Source organism: Macaca nemestrina, chromosome 2 (genome assembly GCF_043159975.1).
Source record: "Macaca nemestrina isolate mMacNem1 chromosome 2, mMacNem.hap1, whole genome shotgun sequence".
NCBI classification, from domain to species: Eukaryota; Metazoa; Chordata; class Mammalia; order Primates; family Cercopithecidae; genus Macaca; species Macaca nemestrina.
The window spans coordinates 159,268,508-159,293,745 of NC_092126.1; the positions used below are offsets into that span (position 1 = coordinate 159,268,508).

Here is a 25,238-nt window from a genome sequence, read left to right on the forward strand (position 1 = left end):
GTATTGTCAAAAGCCAAAATGTTCTTTAATCTAATACATTTGCCCTTTAGCTTTTGTCAACAATGTGAAGACAAATTCACTTCCAACACGTCAGTGGGGATTCGAGGTTTCTCACAATTCTTTTGTTTCTTTTTCGATTCCTTACCATATTATCCTCTTCTAAACCCTTTACATTCTTTACAAACTAACAAACATCTCATGAACAGAAGCTTTGCTCACTACTTTCTGAGAAAACAGAGGTCATAGAATGTGAGCATGCTCATCTTCCTTCTTCTCCTATTCCTCTACTGACCAGAGAACCAGGTCCAAATCCCTCAGCATACCACATAGAGCTTTTCAGATCAACCTCTCAGTCTTTCCTACTCATCTGCTACCTAGACGGACCCTGCACTCCAAATCACACCTACGCTTTCCGATTCTCAGACAGAGCCAACATTTCCCCAACTCCCTGACCTTTATTTATGATGTTTTCTCAGCCTGGAATAGTTTCTTCCTTCCTTTCCCAAACCACACCTCTGTCATCTTCTGGAAATCCTTTTCTATCTTTAAGGCCAGTTCAAAGGCCACCTCATCCATGAATCCCCTCCATCAGCAGCTCCTGTCTGCACCATCACCACCAGCAGTTCCCAGTAACATCTCCCTACCTTTTCACTCAGCAGAATTATATTTGTATCTCTATTCCAGCACATTTTTTGCCTTGGATGGTATTTGTCTACATTCCTGTGCCTTTCACTGGATTGAAAGTATCTTCACCATAGAGACTGTGTGGTTTTAAAACATTTCTCTTGGCTGGGCATGGTGGCTCACACCTGTAATCCTAGTACTTTTGGAGGCCAAGGCGGGTGGATCACCTTAGGTAGGGAGTTCAAGACCAGCCTGGCCAACATGGTGAAACCCCGTCTCTACTAAAAATACAAAAACTAGCTGGGTGTAGTGGCGCCCGCCTGTAGTTCCAGATACTCGGGAGGCTGAGGCACAAGAATTGCTTGAACCCGGGAGGCAGAGGTTGCAGTGAGCCGAGATCATGCCACTGCCCTCCAGCCTGGGTGACAGAGTGAGACTCTGTCTTTAAAAAAAAAATTATCTTATGGAGTAGGTTTTCAATTATTGTCAACTGGAGTTTGCTGAAGTGCATGGAAAGTTCTGTACTTCGCCTCATCATAAATTTGGAACTTCTACATCCCTTGCATCCTTCATGTGGATTCTCTTATGTTTACTTTTTAAATTTCACATCTTTTTTAGCATTTTAATCAAACTCTCTCAAGTCCTTTCAGAAATAAGTATAGAGTGTATATTTTAAATGCCTTATAACTTTGGGCTTTTCATTGTGGCATCTTCAGTTTTGAGGAAAATGTCTCATAACTCTTTAAAAATTGATCTGTCTTAAAATATATTTTAAATATTAAAAAGGAAAAATACAATGCTTCTTTATGATATATGGAATAAGTTAGGAGTTATGAGTCTCAAGGATACCTTTGCTATACATTAATACTCTTCTGCACAAGATAAATAACATCTTTTTCTGTACAAAGTAAGTACACAATGTGGAGGAGGAAACTAATTAGATATGTACAGTGGATTGCTACTAGCTATTTTTCTGGTAATACGAAATAGTATGGAGGCTGGACATGGTGGCTCACGCCTGTAATCCCAGCACTTTGGGAGACTGAGGTGGGCGAATCATCTGAGGTCAGGGGTTTAAGACCAGCCTGGCCAACATGGCGAAATCCCATCTCTACTAAAAATACAAAAATTAGCCGGACGTGGTGGCTTATGCCTGTAATCCCAGCTACTCGGGAGGCTGAGGCAGGAGAATCACTTGAACCTGGGAGGCAGAGGTTGCAGTGAGCTGAGATTGTACCATTGCACTCCAGCCTGGGTGACAAGAGTGAAACTCCATCTCAAAAAAAAAAAAAAAGAGTATGGATGGCAAAGACTTCCAAGTGCCTCCCAGAGCCCATTGTGCCCTTATTTCTTAGTAATGAAGACTCATTTTGGGTGGCTTGGGGAGATACCTTGTTACCCAGTAAAAGACTACATTTCCCTGGTTCCCTTGCAGCTATTGCAGCCATATTATCATGCTCTGGTGAATGGGATGTAACTCTTAGTGCTTGTTGTAATGGTCTTTTTAATATGGGGGATGGCACAGATTCCCTTTTGCCCAACCTGCTCCCTGGAACACCATCCATCTAGGATATGAGAATTAGACTAAACCCTGGGAATGGTGAAGGAATCAGTTAGAAGGAGCTGGGCGCCTGAGGACTTTGTGGATTTTCTTTACCAGTCCTAGATCGCTTACCTGCAGTTGTCTGTTATGTGAAAGAAAAATAAACTTCTCTCTTATTTAAGCTGGTGTCACCTGGGGCTTTTCTTTTGTATGCAGCCAAGCCTTCTGATCCTGATATAGATGACAGAGTCTTATGAAGGTAGACAAGGGAAGGTTGGAGATGTTTTTTAATCTCTGTGTTTTTCTATTCTGATCAGAAGAGAAAAGAAAATTCAAAAGCGGCTTGGATCAAAGAACAATATCTCATTGACAAAGGAGACAGAGAGTGAGGGGAATGCCAGAGAGCTAATTATGAGTGCTCAGCCAACAGCAATGCCTGCGACACGCCTGCTCTAAAACGCAAGTGACCAGACAGATTGAAGCAGACTGAAGGGGCACGGTTTCATATCAGGTCGTGCTGTAGCACTCTTGGAAAACTCAAGTACAGCTGGTATAAGCAGAGCCCAGAAAGCCTCTGTCTAAAAGAAAAGATGAGGAACAAGCTGTAAATTGGTTAAGAAGTGAATACAGGGAAAACTTGGAGTGACTGATGATAACTGAGTTTTGTGAGCATATCTCTACATAATCTTTTCCCAAATTTATTTCATTTTATATATTTTAATATATTCAAGAGTGTTTACAAGTTGCTGGTGTTAAAAAAAAAAACAAAAAAACTTCTTTATAGGAAATATCCCCCCATCCACCTCATTGACTATACAATCATGTACTGTTTTTTAATTTTAATTTTTATATTTTTTGAGTCAGGCTCTCATAGACAGAAACAGAGCCATGTTTAGTTTAGGATTTATTATTCCCCACTACTCAGGTAAGACCCTTCTGAGTACTCTTCCTGATTCCTGGGAATTTGAGATTTTTTCACTCTGCCTGGGAACAGGCATTCCACCTCTCCCTGCACTGACATCTGGAAACTCAAAGCAGTAAGCTGGGGTATTTGTAGGGTTCGGTTGGTTTGGTTATTGTCTCTCAGGGATCACACTGTCCTTGTTGTCTCATGTCCAGTGTCGTGAAAAGTATTGGTTGTTATATTTTGCCCATTAAAAAAATTGTTTCAGGCCGGGAAGTAAATCTGGTTCTTACTTCTCTATCTTGGCTAGAAGTAAATACCTCATATCTTCCTTCCTTACCACAACTTCCTCTCCTTCCAATTTGCTTATTCAGGTACTCAGACCTTTCATCCACCCCACTAGACCTCCAGTTCATAGAGCCCTTTACTTTCTCCCAATCCATCAATACTCTCTCTTCATTGCTTTCCTTCATATGTAGCTTAGATGCCATGACTCATTTTTATTTTTTATTTTATTTTATTTTATTTTACTTTAAGTTCTGGGATACACGTGCAGAATGTGTAGGTTTCTTACATAAGTATACGTGTGCCATGGTGGTTTACTGCACCTGTCAACCCATTATCTAGGTTTTAAGCCCTCTGTACATTAACTATTTGTCCTAATGCTCTCCCTCCCCTGGCCCCCCATGCCCTGACTGGCCCCAGTGTGTGTTGTTACCCCTCCTGTGCCCACACGTTCTCATTGTTCAACTCCCATTTATGAGTGAGAACACGCGGTGTTTGGTTTTCTGATAAATGAACCAATTTTAACTAAAGTTCATACAATATTCAGATTCCCTGTTTTTACTTAATATTCTTTTTCCCTTCCAGAATCCCATTCAGGATGCCATATTACATTTAGTATGTTATCTTAGAATCCTCTTGGGTGTGATAGTATTTCAGGATTTCCTTGCTTTTGAATATATTGAGTTTTGGTAAAGTCTTTCGTAAAATATTTCTCAATTGGAATGTGTCTGTGTTTTTCTCATGAGTACACTGGGGTTATGGATTTGGGGAGGAAGACCATCACCACATCATATCAAGGGTGCATGCTATCAACGTGACTTCTCACTGTTGATGTTTGACGGAGGTAGCCTGTTGATAATAACCTGACTGAGGTAGTGTTTGCCAGATTTCTCCACTGTGAAGTTACCTTTCCCTCCCTTTCACGCTGTACGCCTTAAAAATGAGTTATTATACACAGGCCAGAGTTAAAGAGTGGGGAATTATGCTTCACCTCTTGGAGAGTAAAGTGCATGGCTCATTATTTTAGTAATGCTCTTGCCAGTGTCCTTAATGTCCTTGGACCTTTCCACTCACTTAACCCAGCTGATTACATGACATATGCTTAACAGTTTTTTGTTTTTGTTTTTGTTTTTGACACAGGGTCTCACTTCTCCCATCACCTGGGCTGGAGTGCAGTGGTGCGATGTTGGCTCACTGCAGCCTCGACTTCCTAAGCTCAGGTGACCTTCCCACCTCAGCCTCCTGAGAAGCTGGAACTACAGATGTGCTCCACCATGCCAGGATAATTTTTTTTTGTATTTTTAGTAGAGATGGGGTTTCGCCATGTTGCCCAGGCTGGTCTCAAACTCCTGGGCTCAAGCAGTCTGCTCGTCTCGGCTTCCTAAAGTGCTGGGACTATAGGCATGAGCCACCGCACCTGGCCTTGCTCAATATATTTTTAAATGAATAGATAAATAAATGAGAGAGAAAATGGAGCATATATGTTAATTTCTAAAAACATCTTTGCCTATATTTCAAGCTAAATAATTTTTAAATTATTTTTTATTTTAACTTTTAGTAGACAGAAGATCTTGCTATGTTGCCCAGGCTGCTCTTGAACTCCTGGACTCCAGTGATCCTACCTTGGCCTCTCAAACTGTTGGGATTACAGGCATGAGCTACCATGCCCAGCCATAAATAATTTTTTAAAAATTATTATTTTACAGTATCTATGTCTCTTTTATCAGTATAGATAATAATTATGTATATAATTATATATAAAATTAGGTTATTATTTATATATAAATATGTTTTCTCCAATTCGACATTACTTAGGATGTGTATTTATTTTTTTCCCCATAAAAGTCACAGAATTATTGGTAAGAACTAAGCAAATAATAGGAAAGTGTATGATTAAAAAAAGAAGGAAATTTAGAAATCAGTTTCTATTACTTTCCATTGTTACAGATTAGGAAACAGTTTTTTTTTTTTTCTTTTGCTTTGTTTTGGAGACAGAGTCTTCCTCTGTCACGCGGAGCGCAGTGGTGGGATCTCAGCTTACTGCAACCTCCGTCTCTCAAGCAATTTTCCTGCCTCAGCTGCCTGAGTAGCTGGGACTACAGATGTGTGCGACCCCGCCTAGCTAAATTTTTGTATTTTTAGTAGAGACGGGTTTCACCATGTTGGCCAGGCTGGTCCTGAACTCCTGACCTCAAGTGATTCACCCACCTCAGCCTCCCAGCATGCTGGGATTACAGGTGTGAGTCACCATGCCCGACCTAGGAAAAAGGTTTGGATAAGAGATGATTGGGCTAACGTATTTTTCAAAGCTCATATAGCTGATCAATAGCAGAATTAGGATCAAAGCTAATTTCCTGATTCCAACCCAGTGTTCCATGCCATTACAGTGCTACATTTTCTTCCCCAGGTCTGCCTGTGTCCATTACTCTGTTTGCAGATAATCTGAATGTGTTTTACAGTTGAATTTGCCCTGGCAATGATACCGCAAGCTACATAATAATGGAGTAACTATGTGATTTCTAGAGCAATGTCATGCAATCTTATAGCATTACTTACAAGAGGTGACATGACACATGTGGTATGTTCTTACACTTATGTAAAACATACTTTGCAACATTGGTCAGTGACTTTGCTATTGGGGATTCAGTAAGCTCACTTCCCTACCATGCATCATCTACTGTGTAGAGAATCTTATGCCAGATGCTGATAGAGAACTCCACTGCTTAGCATATGAATAATGTAATAAATTAAGCTCTAAGAGAAGAGCCCATGTCCCACTAGACTCATCAGGCCATTATACCCTAAAAATTGGTTCCCTAAGTCTGGAAAAAGTTCCAAGAAGAACAAGAAGGTTTCTTACCTTTATATTTTAATTAAATATTGACATTACCACTGACGCCCTACATATGGCACCTAATGTTCATGGACAGGGGTGAGTAGAAATTAGGGTAGTAGGATTGATATGGTTGATTGATATGGTGTCCCTGCCCAAATCTCATGTTGAATTATAATCCCCAATGTTGGAGGCGGGGCCTGGTGGGAAGTGATTGGATCAGGAAGGTGTTTCTCATGAATGGTTGAGCACCATCCCCTTGGTGCTGTTCTTGTGATAGTGAGTAAGTTTTGTGAGATTTGGTTGTTTAAAAGTGTGTGGCACCTCCCACCTCACTCTTTCTCTTCCTCCTGTTCCTGCCATGTAAGTTTCCTGAGGCCTCCCTAGAAGCCTAGCAGATGAGAGCATCATGCTTCCTGTACAGCCTGTGGAACCATGAGCCGATTCAACTTCTTTTCTTTACAAATTACCCAGTCTCTGGTATTTCTTTATAGCAATGTGAAAACGGACTAATACAAAGATTAACAGAAAGCAAACCACAAGCTAAACATAAATAACACTACTTCAATGTGTAAGTTTGAAATCCACATACACAAGTCTATTGAGTAGAGCCAAAATTTGAAAATCTATTTGAGTTAAAGCCAAAATATAAATATTGGAGTCCAGATGTAAATTATCTGCAAGTATGATTTGATGTTAACTGTTAAGGTAGTCATTCTGACACTCACCAAATATTTCCACCTTCTGGATATATAACTTAATTGCTTTTCCTGGGTTCCTTGTGATTGAGAAGGACCATGTGACTAGTTCTGATCACTGGTGTCATTTCCAGGTTGGAGCATTTAATTGTGGGAGTAAGAGCATTCAGAATTATCTTTCTGTCTGGGATGGTAACTGGCAACTTTAGAAGTTGGTTCATCAGCCAGAGAGTCCCTGAGGGCCTATAATGAACACAGCCCCCTGCTATGGATAAAACTACATTACGAACATGTAGTGTTAACAAGAAGTAAGTCCTTGTTGTTTAAAGCCACCAATATTTTCAGAGTTGCTACCATAGCAAAACTTGGCTTATCCTGACAGATATATTCACTTTTGTTCTCGACTGAATTGTCTTGGGGATGAGTATTGGTAGGAGTCTGGGAACTTGAACTTTGAAAGAGTGGCAGGAAAAATAAAGTTAAGAAAGGGAGAGAGTTATAATGGGACCATACTAAGACAAATACAAACTGAATGCAATTATAGCCGACTTACTGGATTTTATTATTGTTGTTACTACTACTACCATGATTATTACTAGTAGTTCTTAAAACAACCTGGCTTGTAATCCTAGCACTTTGGGAGGCCGAGGATTACCTGAGGTCAGGAGTTGGAGACTAGCCTGGGAAACAGTAGGATCCCATTTCTACAAAATTACAAAAACTAGCTAAGTGTGATGGCACATGTCTGTGGTCCCAGTTACTCAAGAGGCTGAGGCAGGAGGATCACTTGAGCCCAGGAGGTCAAGGCTGCAGTGAGCTATGATCACACCACTGCACTCCAGCCTGGGCAACAAATAAACAAACAAAAACAACCTGAAGATGACTGCCATTACATCCAATGACTCATCTTCGGTGTTGGATAGAGATAAAAAGGGAGGCAAGATCATTCTAACTTTTGGGCCTCTCAGGATAATGCAATAGCTATTCCTATCCTACGTGGTATGAATTTTGTTCCCTGAGTATTGATATTTTCTCTCTCCCAAATGGACTATATGATTCTTCTAATTAAGGATATTTTCTATTCTTTTAATGTATTTTTGGAACAGTCCTAAAGCTCATTAAAATCAAGCTGAAGACCAGCTTCACTTGCAACCAGGGAATTGGCATCAGACGCCACTGTTGACCATTTCTTGGGCTGACTGACAATAGATGGATTGATTCTTACATTTTCATTTCCTGGAGCTTCAGGAATGTTGAATGAGATGGGGGTGGAGTAGGGCAGAGAGAAGTGCATTTGCAATCAGCAGTCTTTGAGACTTCAGTCTTTCTCACTGGTAAACAACTCAGTGAAGCAAACCAAATGAGGGACATTTTTCAAATCTGACTTCTCATAGCAGTTGTTTCTTTGTTTTTTCTTTGACATGTGCCCTGTTGGGTTGATTCTCTTGTTCATTGTTCTTGGCCCTTGATGCTTTCTTTTTTCAATCTTCCCATTTTCCATTCTTAATTAGAAATGATCTACAGGGCCCCAGAAGTTAAGTAGTGCATTTAAAAGCTCATTTACACAATAAAACTATGTTGAGAGAAGAGTTGGCATTTATCGGAATTATTTGAATTGTCAGTGACCAAACCACCCTGTAGTTCCCACATCTGGCTGTGCACCTGGGTTCCACTGCCCACTTTGATTATGGCCTTAGAGCTTCTTTGCTACCTGAAAACCTAGCAAAGAAGCTCCAAGGCTATAATTTGCTAGGTTTAACAGGCCCTACCTGTTAAACGATCCTGGCCCTCGATTCTGGATTTGAGTTTTGCCTACCAGATCATGCATCAGACCTGTCTTCTACTCTTGCATTATCAAGAACTGGAACTCAAGCAGCATGCTCCTTGTTTTTGTCAAGTATAACATCATTCTAAAGAACTTCCTACTCTTCAGCACTGCAACAGGGGAGGTCCTCATCTACCAGTCTTGTTGCACTAAAAATGGGAAGTTTTTCTCTCTGTGTTTCTGTACACTAAGGAGACTGCACTTGCTGTACATGCTATGTAATTGTAGCTGCATTATCTACAATGTGTCAGATACTAGCACAGGTACTGGGGATATCGCAGTGAAGAAAGCAGACAAGAATCTCCCTACCCTCATGGAACTTATTCTGTGGCAATTACCAATTCGGGTACTAGTATGATTTGACATGGATTTTATAAAACTATACTGGCTTTTAATCCAGCTACTTCCATGTAAGTTCAAAAGTTCTTGCAATCTACAGATGAGTCTGAGTCATGTTCAAAATTAAATTTTTATCAGGATAGGACAAAAAGATGGTTGACCTATACAGGCATGTTTAGAGCCCCCCTGCTGAGCACAAGTATAGATCCAAGAAAATAGAAAATAACCAAGTATCACATTTGATTTCTCATGGCCACATAGAAAATGTGATTTTTGTTTGCCATTATATTAGTTGGCTCCTATAACAAGACCTGAGTTGGAATGAACCTGCCCCATTCAGCCCTTATCTGGAAAGGCTAACCAATACCATCTTAGACTAATTTTTCAACATAGCAATGGCAGACAACCTCCTGAACTTAGTCATGCAATGTATCTCTCCAGAGATAACCTTAGCATTAGATGGTAACTATTACACAATGAATAGGAGGGTGGGCATGTGTGCTGGTACTTTGAACTCCCCTCCCATCTGGCTTCAACTTTAAAAGCTTGTCTCTTGAGGGCACAGTGAGGCAGTTGGGAGGACACAGCCAGATTCTCCTTAACTCTCAAGTCTGCTGCATAAATTTGATGAGTCTTGTGGGGTCTGGGGAGAGGACACGGGGAAGCTACATTTACACACAACTGTGACTGAGCCATCTTCCTGCTGTCAGGGACTCAGACCTAGGTTGAACATACTCATTACTTGGGCACAAGGAACCAAGCAATAGGTATACTCTATATGAATTACTATCCCAAGACTGTAGCAGGAATTCCTGCACCTCTTCACTGGGTCCCCTGGGGTCCTGTCCTATTTGTGATAAAGCAAACCCGGACTTTCTCTGTCCGTGTACTAGTTACCATGGTGGGTCTCCATGCAGGCATTGTTGGAAACCATGCTTCCTGCTGCTGCTGAAACTTTATCAAACTAGACTGGAGGGACCATACAGTCTGCCAGAAATCAGGGGGAAGTAACCAAAGGGAATTAATATTTTTAAACCTCCTAGGGACAAAACAAATACCTGTCACACTATTCAGAATCTGCAATGCCTCTTTAAGCTTCCCTCGATTTATGAATAGTGTATGACTAGTACGAGTTCTTGGCTCCCAGATTCACATAGAACTTGGACCAAACCTTGATTTGTTTTCGAGAATCTTGCCATGTGAACTTGAAGGATGTTTAACCATATCATAAGTGAGGTCATCATCACTTTGAATGGAATCTAGGTTCTTCAAACCTAGGCTGATGTCATATCAGAAAGGCTTCTCTTGACTGCTGGTAAAGGATGGGGGAATAGTCTGAGGTTCCCACTTGACTTCTGGGGCACATTTCTGGGCACACTCTTCGCTCCAGTGGAGGCATGAAGACTGGGGCAGAGGCTATCTTATCTGAGAGTTCCTACTTGCTCCTAGATAAAACTGCTCCTCCCCAACGCTTTTTTTTCTTTTTTTTTTTGAGACGGAGTTTTGCTCTGTCGCCCAGGCTGGCGTAACACAATTTCAGCTCACTGCAACCTCTGCCTCCTGGGTTCAAGCGATTCTCCTGCCTCAGCCTCCTGAGTAGCTGGGGCTACAGGTGTGTGTCACCACACCTGGCTAATTTTTTGTATTTTTAGTAGAGACGGGGTTTCACCCTGTTAGCCAGGATGGTCTCGATCTCCTGACCTTGTGATCCTCCTGCCTTGGCCTCCCAAAGTGCTGGGATTACAGGTGTGAGCCACCGTGTCTGGCCATTCTTCATGCTTTTTGTGGGGAGTATAAAGAGAGACTTATAAAATCTTGTGTATGTTTCTTGCAAAACCCTTACCTCTCCATTCCCTCCGAAATTCACAGACTCATCACTACTATCTGCCTTGAGATCATCTGGATGAATTTCCTAGTGTTCTGTAGCCCTGATTGTGTCAGTCATTGAATCTTAGTTTCTCCCTGCATTCCTTCCTCATCTTCTGCACTCCCTACATTCCTTTGTAGCTATATTTTTCACCATAATATGTATAATCATCTAACATTTTATGTATTTTACTTATTTGTCTGTATTTCCACCAGAATATAAACTCCATGAGGGCAGGAATTCTTGTTTGTGGTTTTTGTTGTTGTTCTCTTTTTCCTGTCTAGAATAGTGCCTGACACATAGTAGGTATCTAATAAATAGCTGTTAGATGAATAAATGAACGAATGTGATGGATACCCAGTACTTATTGAGAGTCACTAATTATTAGCAATACACATTCTCTTGTTTTGGCGACATAACCCCTTCATTGGCCTCTGGAGGAGGTATTAGCCATTTCTATAGTCTCTAATAGTGGAGGGACTCTCCAGAACCCCAATCATTATACTATTTTGGACATAACCCTTATAGCCCTTCTCATGTCTAACATTTACCAAAGATGTGACTAGTGGTGCTACTCTATCTAACCCTCCACATCCTTACTTCTCCCACTGCTGCTCCCATATGCATTGTTATTATTATTATTATTATTTTGAGACAGGGTCTTGCTCCATTGCCCAGGCTGGAGTGCAGTGGTGTGATCTTGGCTCACCACAGCCTCTGCCTCCTGGGCTCAAGTGATCCTCCCACCTCAGCCTCCCAAGTAGCCGGGACTACAGGTGTATGCCACCGTGCTGGGTAATTTTTGTATCTTTTTGGTAGCGATAGGGTCTTGCTATGTTGGCCATGCTGGTCTCAAACTCCTGGACTCAAGTGATCTGCCCACCTCAGCCTCCCAAAGTGCTAGGATTATAGGCATGTGCCACCCACCTGGCTCCATATGTATTTTTATAAGACTTTTAATGGAGAAAAATAAGTTATCCAGATTTTTTACTACTATAGCCAAATTAGAGGTCTGAGGCATGTTGGGAAACTGGCATGTGGTAATGATCTAAGCAATCGTCTTTGAATGACCATCACACTCACTGGGCTCATTATTTTCTCACTTTAATTTCTGAATCATTCAGTCCTGCCATGAAGCCAGAAATGCCGGGTTGATGGCTTGATGGCCTCTCCTGGAAGGCTGTGCCTGTGTGTAGCCCTACAAGCAACATTTTGCTGTGCCATTAAGCTGAAATGTCATCACTTTTATTCTACACCAGCCAATCAATCAAGCACTGCAAGGACCACCCCCCCTCCTCTTTAATGACTTATTCCATCTCGAAGCCTGCCTATGTGGTTTTGCAGGATAGAAAGAGAGTACTTAGATCATTTGTGTTGGCCTGGCTTTGAGGGTTATATCTGTGGCTCTCCTACAAGTTTGTTAGTTGAATAGTCCCAGAAATACCAAAACATAAAGCAATAGGTCAGCATCCTCAATAGCAAATGAGAACACAGGAGAGTCTGAGAAGTACAAAGTCTCCTATTTTCATTGCTAACTTCCAGCTGGCCTTGGAGAAGCTCAATTGTGTCAATCAATTTTACCAATCACTTGCTTTTCTCAGGGCCAAGATCCCAGGCAAGTCCTCGTGAAACTGTGAGACACCAGAGCAACACTCAGAGTGCTATACTTACAGGTCACTCTCAGAGTGAGAGTGCCACACCAATAAAATCTAAACCCTCTTTCTACATCAATTATTTTTTTTTATCTCATGCCCATCCTGGTACTTCCCTTTACTCAGATGCATGCCATAACAACCACTCAGCAGAACTCAGCACAGCCAAATCTAAAACCTCCACATTGTTAGGTATAAAGCTGATTAGAAGGTTACCACTAATAGGTAACAGAGTCACTGGACATCCTTACAGATAGAATAACATTCCTTATTCCACCATCCCAGAAACTCAAAAGCAGACACATAGAAACCCCCTCTCCCATCATTGCTATTTTTGAACTCTCTGAATTCTAACTACGGCTACTATTATCCATGTCCACATCCACCCATGGTAGGCCTGGCTGTATTATCATGCCACTGGCACCTCTGATGGTCATTAGTAAGCCTGGTTATAAGCACCTGTGCTGAGAAAACTCTCTTCAGGGCCAGGACAGGTTTGCAGAACCAGTAAAAACAGGTTTCAAAGGACAGATCTGAGAACCAGCTCCATATCTGCCCTGAACCCCTGGCTTGTGTTTCTATTCATGAAGCCCAATCTAAAAAAGAGTGGTCAGAGCCTGGGCCTCTCTAAGCTGCTGAGAGTGTAAAAGGTGCTACACCTTCAGGTGGCTCCATATAAATGGGAGGAAGATGTGTGGTCACCTAACAATCTTATCTTTAGTTCTGACTGCACTTTTGGTTTTCTAAACTTGTCTTCCTTTCTGGATTATAAGTTTGAAATATATTTAAGAGACTCATCCTCATAAAAACTGGCCTTTGACACATTTCCTGTGCATATGTATTTGTGTACCTATATGCACATACACGTACATTGTTGGATTAGGATCTGAATCTTTCTTATGGGTTCTCTAATACTGATTCAGCTCATTGAATCCTCTGCATTCCACTCTCTCCCGCAACTCAACCTGTTTTCTCCTATGTTCAGTCCTTGTGACGCAGTGAACATTAATTTTTTTAAAGGACAGTCATTTTCACAGCACACTTTGGAGTCTAAAGCTCAGCAAAACCATATTCACACTGGATCTTTCATCAATATGAAACTTCTAGTCATCCAAGCTTTATGACCCACATATATCAGTTTCCATGGTCCACACATGGAATGTCTACAGCAGATATTAGATCCTACACTGCTCCCTGTTTCCGATGCTTTTGGGCTGCCGATACATACCTATCTCTGTGTGTACTCAGAATCACAGACTAGTTCTCCTTCCTCATCCCACTTTTCTCTTCCCCGGGTATATTTTCTTTCCTAATGGTATCTATTTTATGTTGAAGCTTAAAAAACTCATGAACTAGCTTTCTTTGAGCATAGAGTACAGAGAATGAAAATGGGGAGCAGCTTGTGTGGGACTGTAACCCACACAGAGAAGACATCTGGATGTTTATGATTCCATGTGATTTAGAGAGTGGTTCTATAATATGCCATGTTCTTTGAGGGCAGGATTATTTCAAACTCATTTTTGTAGCCTGCTTAGTGGCTCCCAGCGTATCTGATACATAGTAAATGTTTAATAAATGTTTACTGAATAAATGAATGGTCTCAATAGCAGCACAGGAGGCAGATGATGTCACAATATCAATGTACTAGGTGACAGATGAGGGCAGATTTAGAAATTAAACTTCTAAAGCCTTGGGCTGCTGGATAGTCAAAGAGAGTATAGAAGTGGAAGGAAGATAGCTCCTTGTGACCCACAGGGTCCCTACCATGAGAGTCAATAGAAGACCTCACCATCTCACCAAGAGGAGACAGTGCAGACATGGAGAAGATGACTAGAAGGACAAGAACTTGGAAAAAGGATTTTATACTTCATTTTCATTTTTTTTTTTTGTGGAGGGGTAGGTATATTTAAATACTCAAGAGGTGATTCACCAGTCATCAGATATAAAAAAATCTACTCTCATTTTGCTGGGTACTTTAGTGAAACAGAAAACTTTCAATTATCTCTCCTAATGGAATGAAAGCAATGGTACATATAATCAAAATGTCTTTTCTATTTGCCTTTGGAAAGGATTATGTGTGTTTTCCCCCAGCAGGTTTGCTTTCATAATGATAAGTTCTAGCTTAGGCTAATAATAAAATGAGTTAGCATTTTCTCCATAAAATAACTGGTAGGAGAAGAATAAAAATGTGTTTATGGCAGAAGAAACTGATGCAGGGCCTAGGACGTGCCACAGTTAATCATTTATATGAATAATCTACTTGCAGCAAGTGGGATTCCGAACAGGGCAAAAGGCCAAGAGCAGCTGTATGTCCTGGATTTTAATGATCCCAGAATAGATGTCCCAGGAGAAAGCTATTGCTAGTGTTATGAAAAATGTTAATGGAGAAAGAAAAACGGAATGGGAGTAGGAGAGCTGGGATTCTCAGACTTGATAGCCCAAGGGAGGCCATATAACCTCTTTTTGTCTCAATTTTCTTATTTATACAATGTAATAATTCATTTGCTCTGCCTACCTAGTAGGTTAACTGGTCAAAAGAAAGTAGTGGTCAAAAGGGCTTATAAAAGTATTACATTATGAAAATGTAAAGCATTGATAGACAAATAATGAAATACTGTTGGCACCTCCTTTGAGGACACATTCCTTGTTTAATTCCTCCATGCTTGGGGTCTTTGGCTGTGGCGTCTGAAACTTACCCCTGTTTAAAAAAATAGTCCAATTTTTAAACAATTCTGCTGTTTAAGGACAACTACTTTGATAATGTCCATTCATCCTAATGAATGGATGCCTCATTTCTCAGGTAATAGCTTCATTTTAACAGGAACCTCCTAGCTATAATAGCTCAATTTAGTGGTTCTCAAAATGTGGTCCCTGGACCATAGCATCAGCATTACCTGGGAATTTGTTAGAAATGCAAAATTTTGTATCCGTCCAAATCTTACTGAACCACAAACTCTGGGGGTACAGTCCTGCAGTCTGTGCTTTAACAAGCCTCCCAGGCAATTCTGATGTACACTCAAGTTTGAGAACTACTGCTTTAGTGCCCCACAAAAAGGGAATGCTAGGAATTGGGCATTGGTACATGCCATGAGAAGCTTTTGTTTTTTTTTTCTTTTTCTTTTTCTGTAAGGAGTAGGAAGCAGCTTGTGGGACTTTTCAAATTACACAATATGCTGGCTATTCAGAGCTAGGGCCACAGCGACATGCTAAACCACGTCAAATGCACTGTCATACTTAAAGTGATATATTTGTCACCAATTCATTTGTATATTTGTATATGTATAGTATATATAGGTATGTATATATATACATATGTATATATATAATGACTCAGTACATCATTTTCTCAGGAAGGTCTTACATATGTATTTGTATTATATAAATTATATGTATATATGACTTGCATTATGTACATATGTATGCATATACATACATTTAAATGTCACTAAATAAAGAAAATGATGTACTGAGTATATCGTTTTCTAAGGAAGGTCTTTTTCCTGACTACCCTATTTAAAAATGCATCTCTACTTTTGGCACTCTCTACCTTCCTTTCTTCTTTTCCTTTGTAGCATTTTGCACCTTCTAATATGCTGTGTTATTTATTTTGTTTATTGTCCGTTTCTCACAGCTAGAATGTAAGCTCCATGAGGGAGGCCTGTTTTGTTCACTGCTGTGTCCCTAGCTCCAAGAACTGTGCCTGGCACCTAGTAGGCACTCAGTATATATTTGTTGAATGAATGAGTGAATGAGCAACTGCTGAATCTGGGAGATGAGAAAGTATTGGGGTCAGACCAAAACACTGAAACACCTGTAAGCACCCCTATTAGTTAGTGTCGCTACCACATGGGAGCCTTGCCTTTCTCTCTGTTTCTTCTCTGGGCTCTGAGATAACACTGAAAACAAGCTTTGGTAAGCACCACTCTCAGGGATTTACTTCACTACACTCCTTATCATTTCAAAATACTATCTGGTTTTTCCTAAAAATGGGGATAGTGTCCTGATGGATCAACATGATTATATGGCTGGCTGGGGCTTGGGGGCAGTCTATTATGGAATGGATATGCAACAGAACAGAGTGTGACATATTCTGGGAGAAAATAGTCTAAGAATGAAAATCAGGAGTTCTGAGTTCTAGTCTTTATTCTGCCCCTAACTTGCTATACGGTCTTGGGCACATTGCTTGGGCAACTAGCATTTCTGGGTCTCAGTTTCATCAGTTGATCTCAATCATCTCCAAGGTTCCTTTCAGTTGTATTTAAATATCCACTCATATGTGTTACTTAATATCTGTCTCCTCTACTGGTAAGCTCTGTGAGAACAGGGACTGTTTACTCACCCACTTCATAATGCCCAGCACTTGGAGGCACTCGAAAAATATTTGCTAAGTAAACAAATCCCTATGGAAACCAAACGGTGATTTCTGCCTCATCAGCCTGTGCTCTACACAACCAAGGCACAGATACATGGATGTGTGCTACAAAGACCCTGGCCGTCAGGGTTCTCCAATCACACAAGGAAGAGCAGGACACTGGTCTGCACCCCGAGGGCATACAGAACTGCACAGTTCCTTGATGTGAACACCTGTGGGAGGTGTGCAAGGAAGACCCCAGGCTGGGCACCTGGGCCATCAGCCCAGTGGCCTGGAAAAGCATGGATTTGGGGATGAGAGATCTGAATTTGAATCACAGATCTGCTATGTTCTAGCTGTGAGTTTAAGTTATCTACTTCTCTTCATTTGGAAAACAAAGTACTACCTGCCTCTCAGGATGGCTGTGAAAATCAGAGGAGGACATCAAGTGTCTTCCTGGTACCCGGTGTCAGAAAAGCGCCCAGTGAATGGCAGCCTCCTTGACTGGTTCTGCCTCCCCTTCCCTTTATGAAGCCTTTAAGCCATGAGGTTCCTAACAATGCCTCTTTCCCAAAGAGTTGGCCCAAGTTTGCTACTAGCTCATGGGAGTGCCTTAGCTCAGTGGTACCCAACCTTTCTGGTACCAGGGACTGGTTTCATGGAAGGCAATTTTTCTATAAATGGGAGAGGTGAGGGGGTGGGTGGGGGATGGTTTGGGGATGAAACTGTTCTATCTCACATCCTCAGGCATTAGTCTGCAGCCCAGGAGCTAGGGACCCCTGCCCTAGCTAGTCTTGGCTGGAGGGGCATAAAGATTGGGATAAAAAGTGTTTCTCAAAATATCTACCTTCAGGAGATATATATTTTCCCCTTTTGATTCCAGTTTGCCTAATGAGATTTGTAAATTGCTATAGCTTGATATCAAAAGGTTTAATTTTGTAAATAAAATTGAACCATTGATTATCACTTGAACGTGCTGAGGACTACCACTGAAAAGCACGAGTTTGAACTTTGTCTGTCTCTCTTTTTGGCTGCTTTTCTCTCCCTTCTACCTTGCTCCCTCACTCCCTCCCTTGTGGAGTCAATTATACTCCTGTTCCTGTCCTGCCCCCTCCTCTGCCTTCCCACCACCACACTCATCTTCTACCTATGATTATCTTTATTCTGAAAAACAAATTCTGTTGCTAGGCAACCAGAAGACAAAATTGCTGTGGTTGATATGATTCTCATTAGTGCTGCAATTGCAGTGGTGCCGCCATCATGCCGGACACACGCTCATTGCATCTGTCTCCAGCTTGACAGATCTTTCTGGAAAGTGGGATGGGGAGGATTCTTGGCAGAGAATTAAGGGCCTCAGCACTCAACAGAAAGTATTTATAAATCACTGTATATCAACAGCCTGCTTTAGAATCATTTTATTAGAACACATTCAAGAAAGTGACATACGGAAAAAAGACAGCAGCAATTCTCAGTCATGCAAATGCCCGTGTTAAAGTTCTCCATTGGATTTAAATTCAAGTACAAAGACAGTCCTTTCCTGAGCCAGGTGCAATTCCAGAGAATGACACTTTGCATTGAGAGCACGATTCCTTCGAAAAGTTCAGAACACTGAACAAGTCACATCCTCACAATAAGATTGTGAGATACATAAAAGTGTAAACTTTTTTAAGGATTCCTTTACCCTGCCCTCCCCCATAACCCAGCCAGGGAAGTAAGCCCAACTTCAGGACCTCTCAGAAATCAGGTTTAATCTATTGAAAATAAAGCAGTGGGCCTTTAAAAAAAAGTTAGAAAATGAGTGTATATATGAAATGGAATCATCATCTCTGCCTCTTGCCTTGGTGTGGGGTTTCCACGAAACTCTGTGTTTGGGGTTAGGGCTCTCTCTTGAGTGTGTTGGAAACTGGAGGACTTTTAAAACTTTTTTTATTATGAAAAATTGCAAACATATACAGAAGTGGAGAGAATGGTATAATGAATGTCCATGTACCATTATCTAGTTTCAACAATTACCAACATGTGGCCAGTTTTCATTTGTATCTTCTCACACTTCCCACCCACCCTCAACAGGATAACCTGAAGCAAATAGGGCTGGTAGGGTGGTCTTTGAACCAGAGACCTCAGGAGGGAGGGAGGTTATGGAGGAGCTAGAAAAACATGAAAAAATCTGGGTAGGCTGAAGCAGATAGAAAAATTGTTGAGGAAGTGGTTGTTGCCAGTGTTTGGGAAAGGCTAAAGTTAACCCTCATCTTCTCTACCATACATCATCCCTTCTTCTTCCCTCTTTCTCATGATGTGGGGATGCAAGCTAGATTAGAATGATGGGTTTTTCCAGATTGGGGGCCACTGATAATAGAAATGTTCATCCTGGTGTAAACTTCAGAGACAAGTGTGTCCCTCTAATTAACCTCTTCACTCATGTTGCAGACCGCTAGGGCAGCAGGGGCCTGGGCGTACCTGCTGTTCTGAGTGGGATCTGGGGGAAGTACATTGGGCCATGGGGCCTCTCACAGGTCCCTACTGCCCCACCATTTTAGACTTTGGAGAGAAGCTCAGCAACCTCGAATTGCACCCAGTAGAGAAGAAGGGAGCCCCGAGGGTAAACCCATGGCCCAGGCGGGGAGATTTTGCTTGGAACATGTTGCCCTCTGAGCAAAGGCTGCACCCCACACCAGCCCTGCCAGAGAAGTCTCAAGAGAGGTGGGTGATTGGAGTCCTGGTGGGAGGTCCCAACGGTGCCACGGCTAACCCGGTGAGCTGCAGGGACAAGTCCCAGGATGCGCGCTAAACGTAAGTGGAGAAAGGATCTCCAGGTCCCAGGTGCCACCGAGGAACAAGGTTGCCATCCTGTTAAGAAAAGGGCCGGGCTCTGTGATTTGCATATAACTTTGCAAAAATCTGCATGAGATCCCGTAGCCCTTATAGAACACAGAGTTAAATCATCAGTGCAACCTACTGTATTTCTAGTAACCCGATGCAGAGTGCAACCTGACAAACACACAATCATTTTGTAGAAGAGGATATGGAGGAAACAGAGTGTGTGTAAGACTTTCCTTGGTCTGAAGGTTCAGAAGGAACCCACCAAGTCCACAATCCAGAGGAGGATCACTGATGAACCACTTTTACTAACTTTGTTAGAACTCAAATCCATATGCTTTCATCCCATTAGACACCTGTAAACCAGTCCTGCAGTGGCTTCCCAGCGTTCCAGACCCATAAGCAGGAGTTGAGTCAGGAACAATAGAAATGGGGATGCATTAAATGTGAGGTTCTAGTGACAGTGATCATTAAAGTTTATTTCAGATCCTTTATTCGTTTTGTTGTTTAAGCTGTCTTAGGGCCCCTGTGCCCTACCAGCAAGTCTTGCTATATAACATTTAATTGGGAGAAAGAAACTGAGAAAAGTTTACCCATTTATATAGTACATCTTTGATAGTAATGGACTTAAAATTCATGATTTAAGTGTTTCCAGGGACCATGACAGGTGGCAATCTGTAATTTTTCCAAGGCATGCAGTTGGTTTGGGCAGACTGCAAGGCTGCCTGAGGGAGTGAATTCCTGAGTGAGAGAGTGAACGAGTAGGGAGCCAAGCTGGAGACCCAGCTTCCATATGCAGCATGGCTTACACCATCTCTACTGGGCCATCTGAAGCAAGGAAATCACCGTTTCCTTAAGAAAAATGACCTCTCAAAGAAGGTCAACTTGTAGCGCTCTTAGAAGAGTGATCTATTCTAAAGAGCAATGGCTCTTGGCCAAGAGAAAAGTTCAGGATCAATTCCAGAGTATAATCTCACAGTCTCACATTGACTGTGGCTCAGCTCCATGATGTAAAAGGTTCTATCACACTTGCCACATGGAAATGAGAAAAACAGTCTGAAACTCTCTTAGTAAGAATCCAGCTGGGCAAAAACTGTTCATTTAGTGAGATAAAATACTTCAGCATCAAGCTGAAGTGGTAGTTACCCTGAGCTTCCAAGAATATAGGGTATACTTAGGATTCAGAGAGGAGATGAGATTCTGAAGAAAGCCAGGAGCTATATACATGCATTTGTGAATAACTCATGGCAAAGGGACTGGTGCACCCACTGATCCCAACTTTACCAGGGCAAAAGTGGCTCAAGAATTTTAAATCACAGCCAGCCGTGGTGGCTCACGCCTATAATCCCAGCACTTTGGGAGGCCGAGGTGGGTGGATCATGAGATCAGGTGTTCAAGACCAACCTGGCCAACACAGTGAAACCCCATCTCTACTAAAAATACAAAAAATTAGCCGGGCGTGGTGGTGGGCACCTGTAATCCCAGCTACTTGGGAGGCTGAAGCAGGAGAATCACTTGAACCTGGGAGGCTGAGGTTGCAGTGAGCTGAGATTGCACCACTGCATTCCAGCCTGGGCGACACAGTGAGACTCCATCTCATGTACCCTAGAACTTAAAGTATAATTTAAAAAAAGAAAGAAAAAAAAAGAATTTTAAATCACATTTTTTTCTGTGTGCAATGTCATTAGCATGGAAGGTGGCATCAGCTGTCCTGATTAGCTAGACCCCCCCCCACCCCCACACCATAATTCACTGTCATTACCAGGTTTTTTTAATAGATGGGCTATGAGGCCTACAGAATTTATTTCAGTGGCAGGATTTAATAGTCTTATAAATGCTAAGTTTGGCATTCTGCTTTTTATATGGTTGTTAAAATTCTGAAGAGGATAGCAGTTTAAAAATATTTTATTGTTCTTATTATTAATAGCTAACATTTATTGAGTGCTTACCACATGTCTGACAAGGTGCTGAGTGTTTCACATGCATCATTTCACATGATCTGCACCACAACCTCATTGAGTGGGTAAATACCATTGCCCTCATTTTGCAGAGTGAGGCCTGGAGAAGTCCTGCCCAGGATCATACAGCTGGCAAGTGGAGGGGGTGAGATCTGAACCAAGGTTTGTGTGTGAGATCTGAACCAAGGTTTGTGTGACTTCAAAGCTGTTCTTAACCACTGTACATGTTGCCTCTTCTAATGGAGAATCCATCTTCTAAATAATATTTGTATATTTGTATGTTTGTGAATTCTAAAAATCTTGGAAAGCATTCCTCACATAAGAATCTATCTTGTCCCTGAGGACCTAACCTGAAGTGGTTTGGGTAACTTCATTATATCTATCTATCTATATAAATAAATATATATTAAGCTATGATGATCTCTGTATATCCACAAATCTTTCTCATGATGGTTTGATGTGTGAGAAATAGGAAATAGGTGATAAACCCATATAGGTGATACTGAACACTTGCTCCCTTAAGTCCTGAGAAAATACATACACAGTTATCCAGGAAGCCATTATTTTACATAGCCCACTTGGTACCTTAAAAGAGTGGTTACCCTAACCATCAATGCATAGCTCTTAACTTTAAAAATGATAGTCATTCATGACATTATTGAGATGATTTTTCAAAAATCTGGCCTAGGGCAAGGACTAGTGGAAAAAGTTTAAGTGGAAGTGTGAAAAAGAGACCATTAAAAATTTTTTTGAAATGCTAATAATTTATCTTGTTTGAGAAAACAGCTCTCAGTTTAGAATTCATATACCTCTCACATCCAATAACTCTATACTTTGGCTTTCTGATTCCGTAGGCCAGTGTAGAGTCTGAGATCAACTTTTTGAAATATTTGCCTAGTAATTCTAAGGGTCACTTGTCTTGGAATGCTTAGCATAGAGGTCTTTTCTTTATGCCAACCACTCTAACATCGGAAAAGCTGAGTTTTGCAGGATATCGAGTACATTTTCACATTTTCCAGCACACATTGTCCAGAAGCACTTGTCTTTGGCATTTTCCATGAGGGGCAAGAATCAGTGAGACCTACTTTATAGGACAGTGGCTTTTATTAACCAAACCTTCTCAGCATTCTTTATATGAGGGGAGGCTATGCTAAAATTTCCCCTATCTCCCCTTATTCATGTACAGACTCCTTCGTATAAATGCTGTTTATTTAATATACTATAGGCCCCATTCTAATGTTAGACTCTTGGAATAAGAGCTGAGCTATAATGAGATGTTTTGCATTCATTGGACATCCAGTGATAGAAAAATAGCCACAAAAGGAGAACATGTTTATTATATTATACCTCTTCTTGTTCCGCTAAGAATTTGAGGCAGCTATTTGGCAACAGATTTTCAAATGCATCTTCAGTCGACTGTATGTTTCCAATGTTTTTTGTCTGATGGATTAGAAAATCATGGAGGCAGGGATATGCTTGAATTGCTATTTGTATGGCTAAGACATAATAAACAGCCTCCTCTAAATTCCTGACTCAGGCCATGCTCTGCTTGGCACAGAAGACAGTGAGTGAGTAACAGACAATACATGGAACACAGAATTTTCTTGGTTTTTAAATTCAAGTGTGTTTTATTCAGCTGATGAGGAGAGGGAACTGATAGAATTTATATTATTTGGGCCAAAATGTTGCTTTGTGTGTTTCTGCCTGAATCATCCAATTGTTTTACTTAGTGGACTTGGCCAGTGGAAGGCAGTGTGCATAATGGATATCAGAAACACCTGGGTTCAAATCTCATCTCTGCCACTTTCTGGTTGTGTGACCCTGGGTAAATTATTCAACCTCTTGGAGTGATGTTTTCCTCATCTGCAAAATGAGGATAATGATACTTACCTTGAAGAACTGTTGTGGGAACGACAGGAGAGAGTACATGTAAAATGTCAGGCTCACATTAGGAGTTCAGTAAGAAAGGCAGTGGTTACTGTCATTTGCTTAACCTCTGGATGGCTTGCTTGCAGGCAGCCTTTGTGTTTTTCTCTGCCTGCCCAATTATAGCAGTGACTTCTTAGGGAAAGGCCTGTATCTCTTCCATTAGATGGGGTGGGGGATTCTGTCCTTGGCAGGGACTTTTAGGGAAAGGCTTGTATCTCTTCCATTAAATGGGGTGAGGGATTCTGTCCTTGGCAGGGACTTTATGTGTTCTGTGTTCCTCCATTTCCTACAGAGAAACTCTGTGAATACTATATTAACTGGTTTCAAAAAGGCTTTCTCCACCTCAGGTTTCAAACCAGAACCCAGACTGGAAATATCACTTGATGTAGCCATCAGAATTAAAAACTGAGATACACAGTAACAAAAATATTAAATACTGCATAGAGAGAAGACATCAATTAATACCATGAAACACACTTTCAGTTTAGCTCTTTTCAGGGACTGATTTCTGCGACCTTCTTATTTGTTTTATCATGCATCCTACTCTGCCTGAAGGGCCTCCTTTTGGATCTAGATGTCTGTGTTTGCGGCTCATGTTGACCCCAGGGCTCTTTTTCCCAAATTCTATAAGGAGGTTACTGATAAAGACAGGCTGGCTGAGCAGTCAGCGATGAGCAGGAAGGCCTCAGAGGTGGTGCGGAGGTATGCCCACCTGTTATGCTGCCTCCTGAGTGACAGGCTGGCCACGCCCACTGCCACACCACCACCCCAGTGCAAAGACATCAGCCGCAGCCAGCGACATTCAATCTCTGTTTTTCCTCTTTCCATTTTTCCCTCTGCTCAGGGAACCCTCTGAGAGAACTCTGAACCTAGGTAGTGTGGGAGAGACATCCTGGAAAATACTTGTTTCATGTCATTTTTTGTTTGTTTCCAATTTAGAAAGATTAGAGACAGTTTCTTTACCAGAAAACCTTCCCTCTGTACTTAGACTGTGGGAGAGGAGGGAAGAGAGGGTGACCGGGTTGGGGGAGCTGTCTTGCCCCGCATCCCGTTTGAAAGCTTGCTGCTCACACAGTGGCAAACGCTTTCCCTAGTTGGCGCTCCCTGTGCCCTCCTGACCTGGATCTCCGTGTCCCCATGCTGAGTCACTCTGGAAACCCCTCCCTCTGGAATCACAGAAAGTGAACACCAAACTGGAAACACGTCCGCTTCTCTCTCCCACTGCATATCTCTTCATGAAAACGCCTCATGAATTTGAAGCCATGTTTCAAGCTTTTCCTCACCTTTTCCACAGGTCTCTAAACTGCTGAGTTTTGGGGAAAACCTTCAAGAATTTCTTATCCCCTTCCTGCTCCCAACCCCCTACCCCCTGGATTTTCCTTCTCTTTCTTTTCACAGTCCAAGGCTCCTGACCTTCGCAACCAAACAAAGTTGCCAGTTCTTCAGCTCACAACCTCCGCCAGTCCTGCAAGTCAGCCTGAATTCACTCTCTGATGGCCTTCTTGAATCCCAAGGTCCTGAGAAGTGGATTACCCTGTTCTCTGCTAGGAACCTGCTTGTCCCTCACCCTTGGTTCATGCAGAGGGTGGACCCCAGCAACTATCTGATAATCT

The 25,238-nt window shown here is 41.7% G+C and overlaps 1 protein-coding gene across 26 annotated transcripts in view; it reads right to left on the minus strand.

Annotated features, from left to right (window-relative positions):
• Nucleotides 1-25,238, minus strand: part of LOC105470260 (kalirin RhoGEF kinase) — a 700,354-nt gene that overhangs the window by 189,634 nt on the left and 485,482 nt on the right. For 8 of the 26 annotated variants that reach the window (XM_071089214.1, XM_071089206.1, XM_071089195.1 and 5 more), the window contains exon 34: nt 18,322-19,768. The exons of the other annotated variants lie outside the window; for them this stretch is intronic. In XM_071089214.1, coding sequence (XP_070945315.1) covers nt 19,706-19,768 — 63 coding nt within the window. In that variant the 3' untranslated portion in view covers nt 18,322-19,705. Of the gene's footprint in view, nt 1-18,321; nt 19,769-25,238 lie in introns of those variants that run through there. 26 annotated transcript variants of the gene reach the window in all.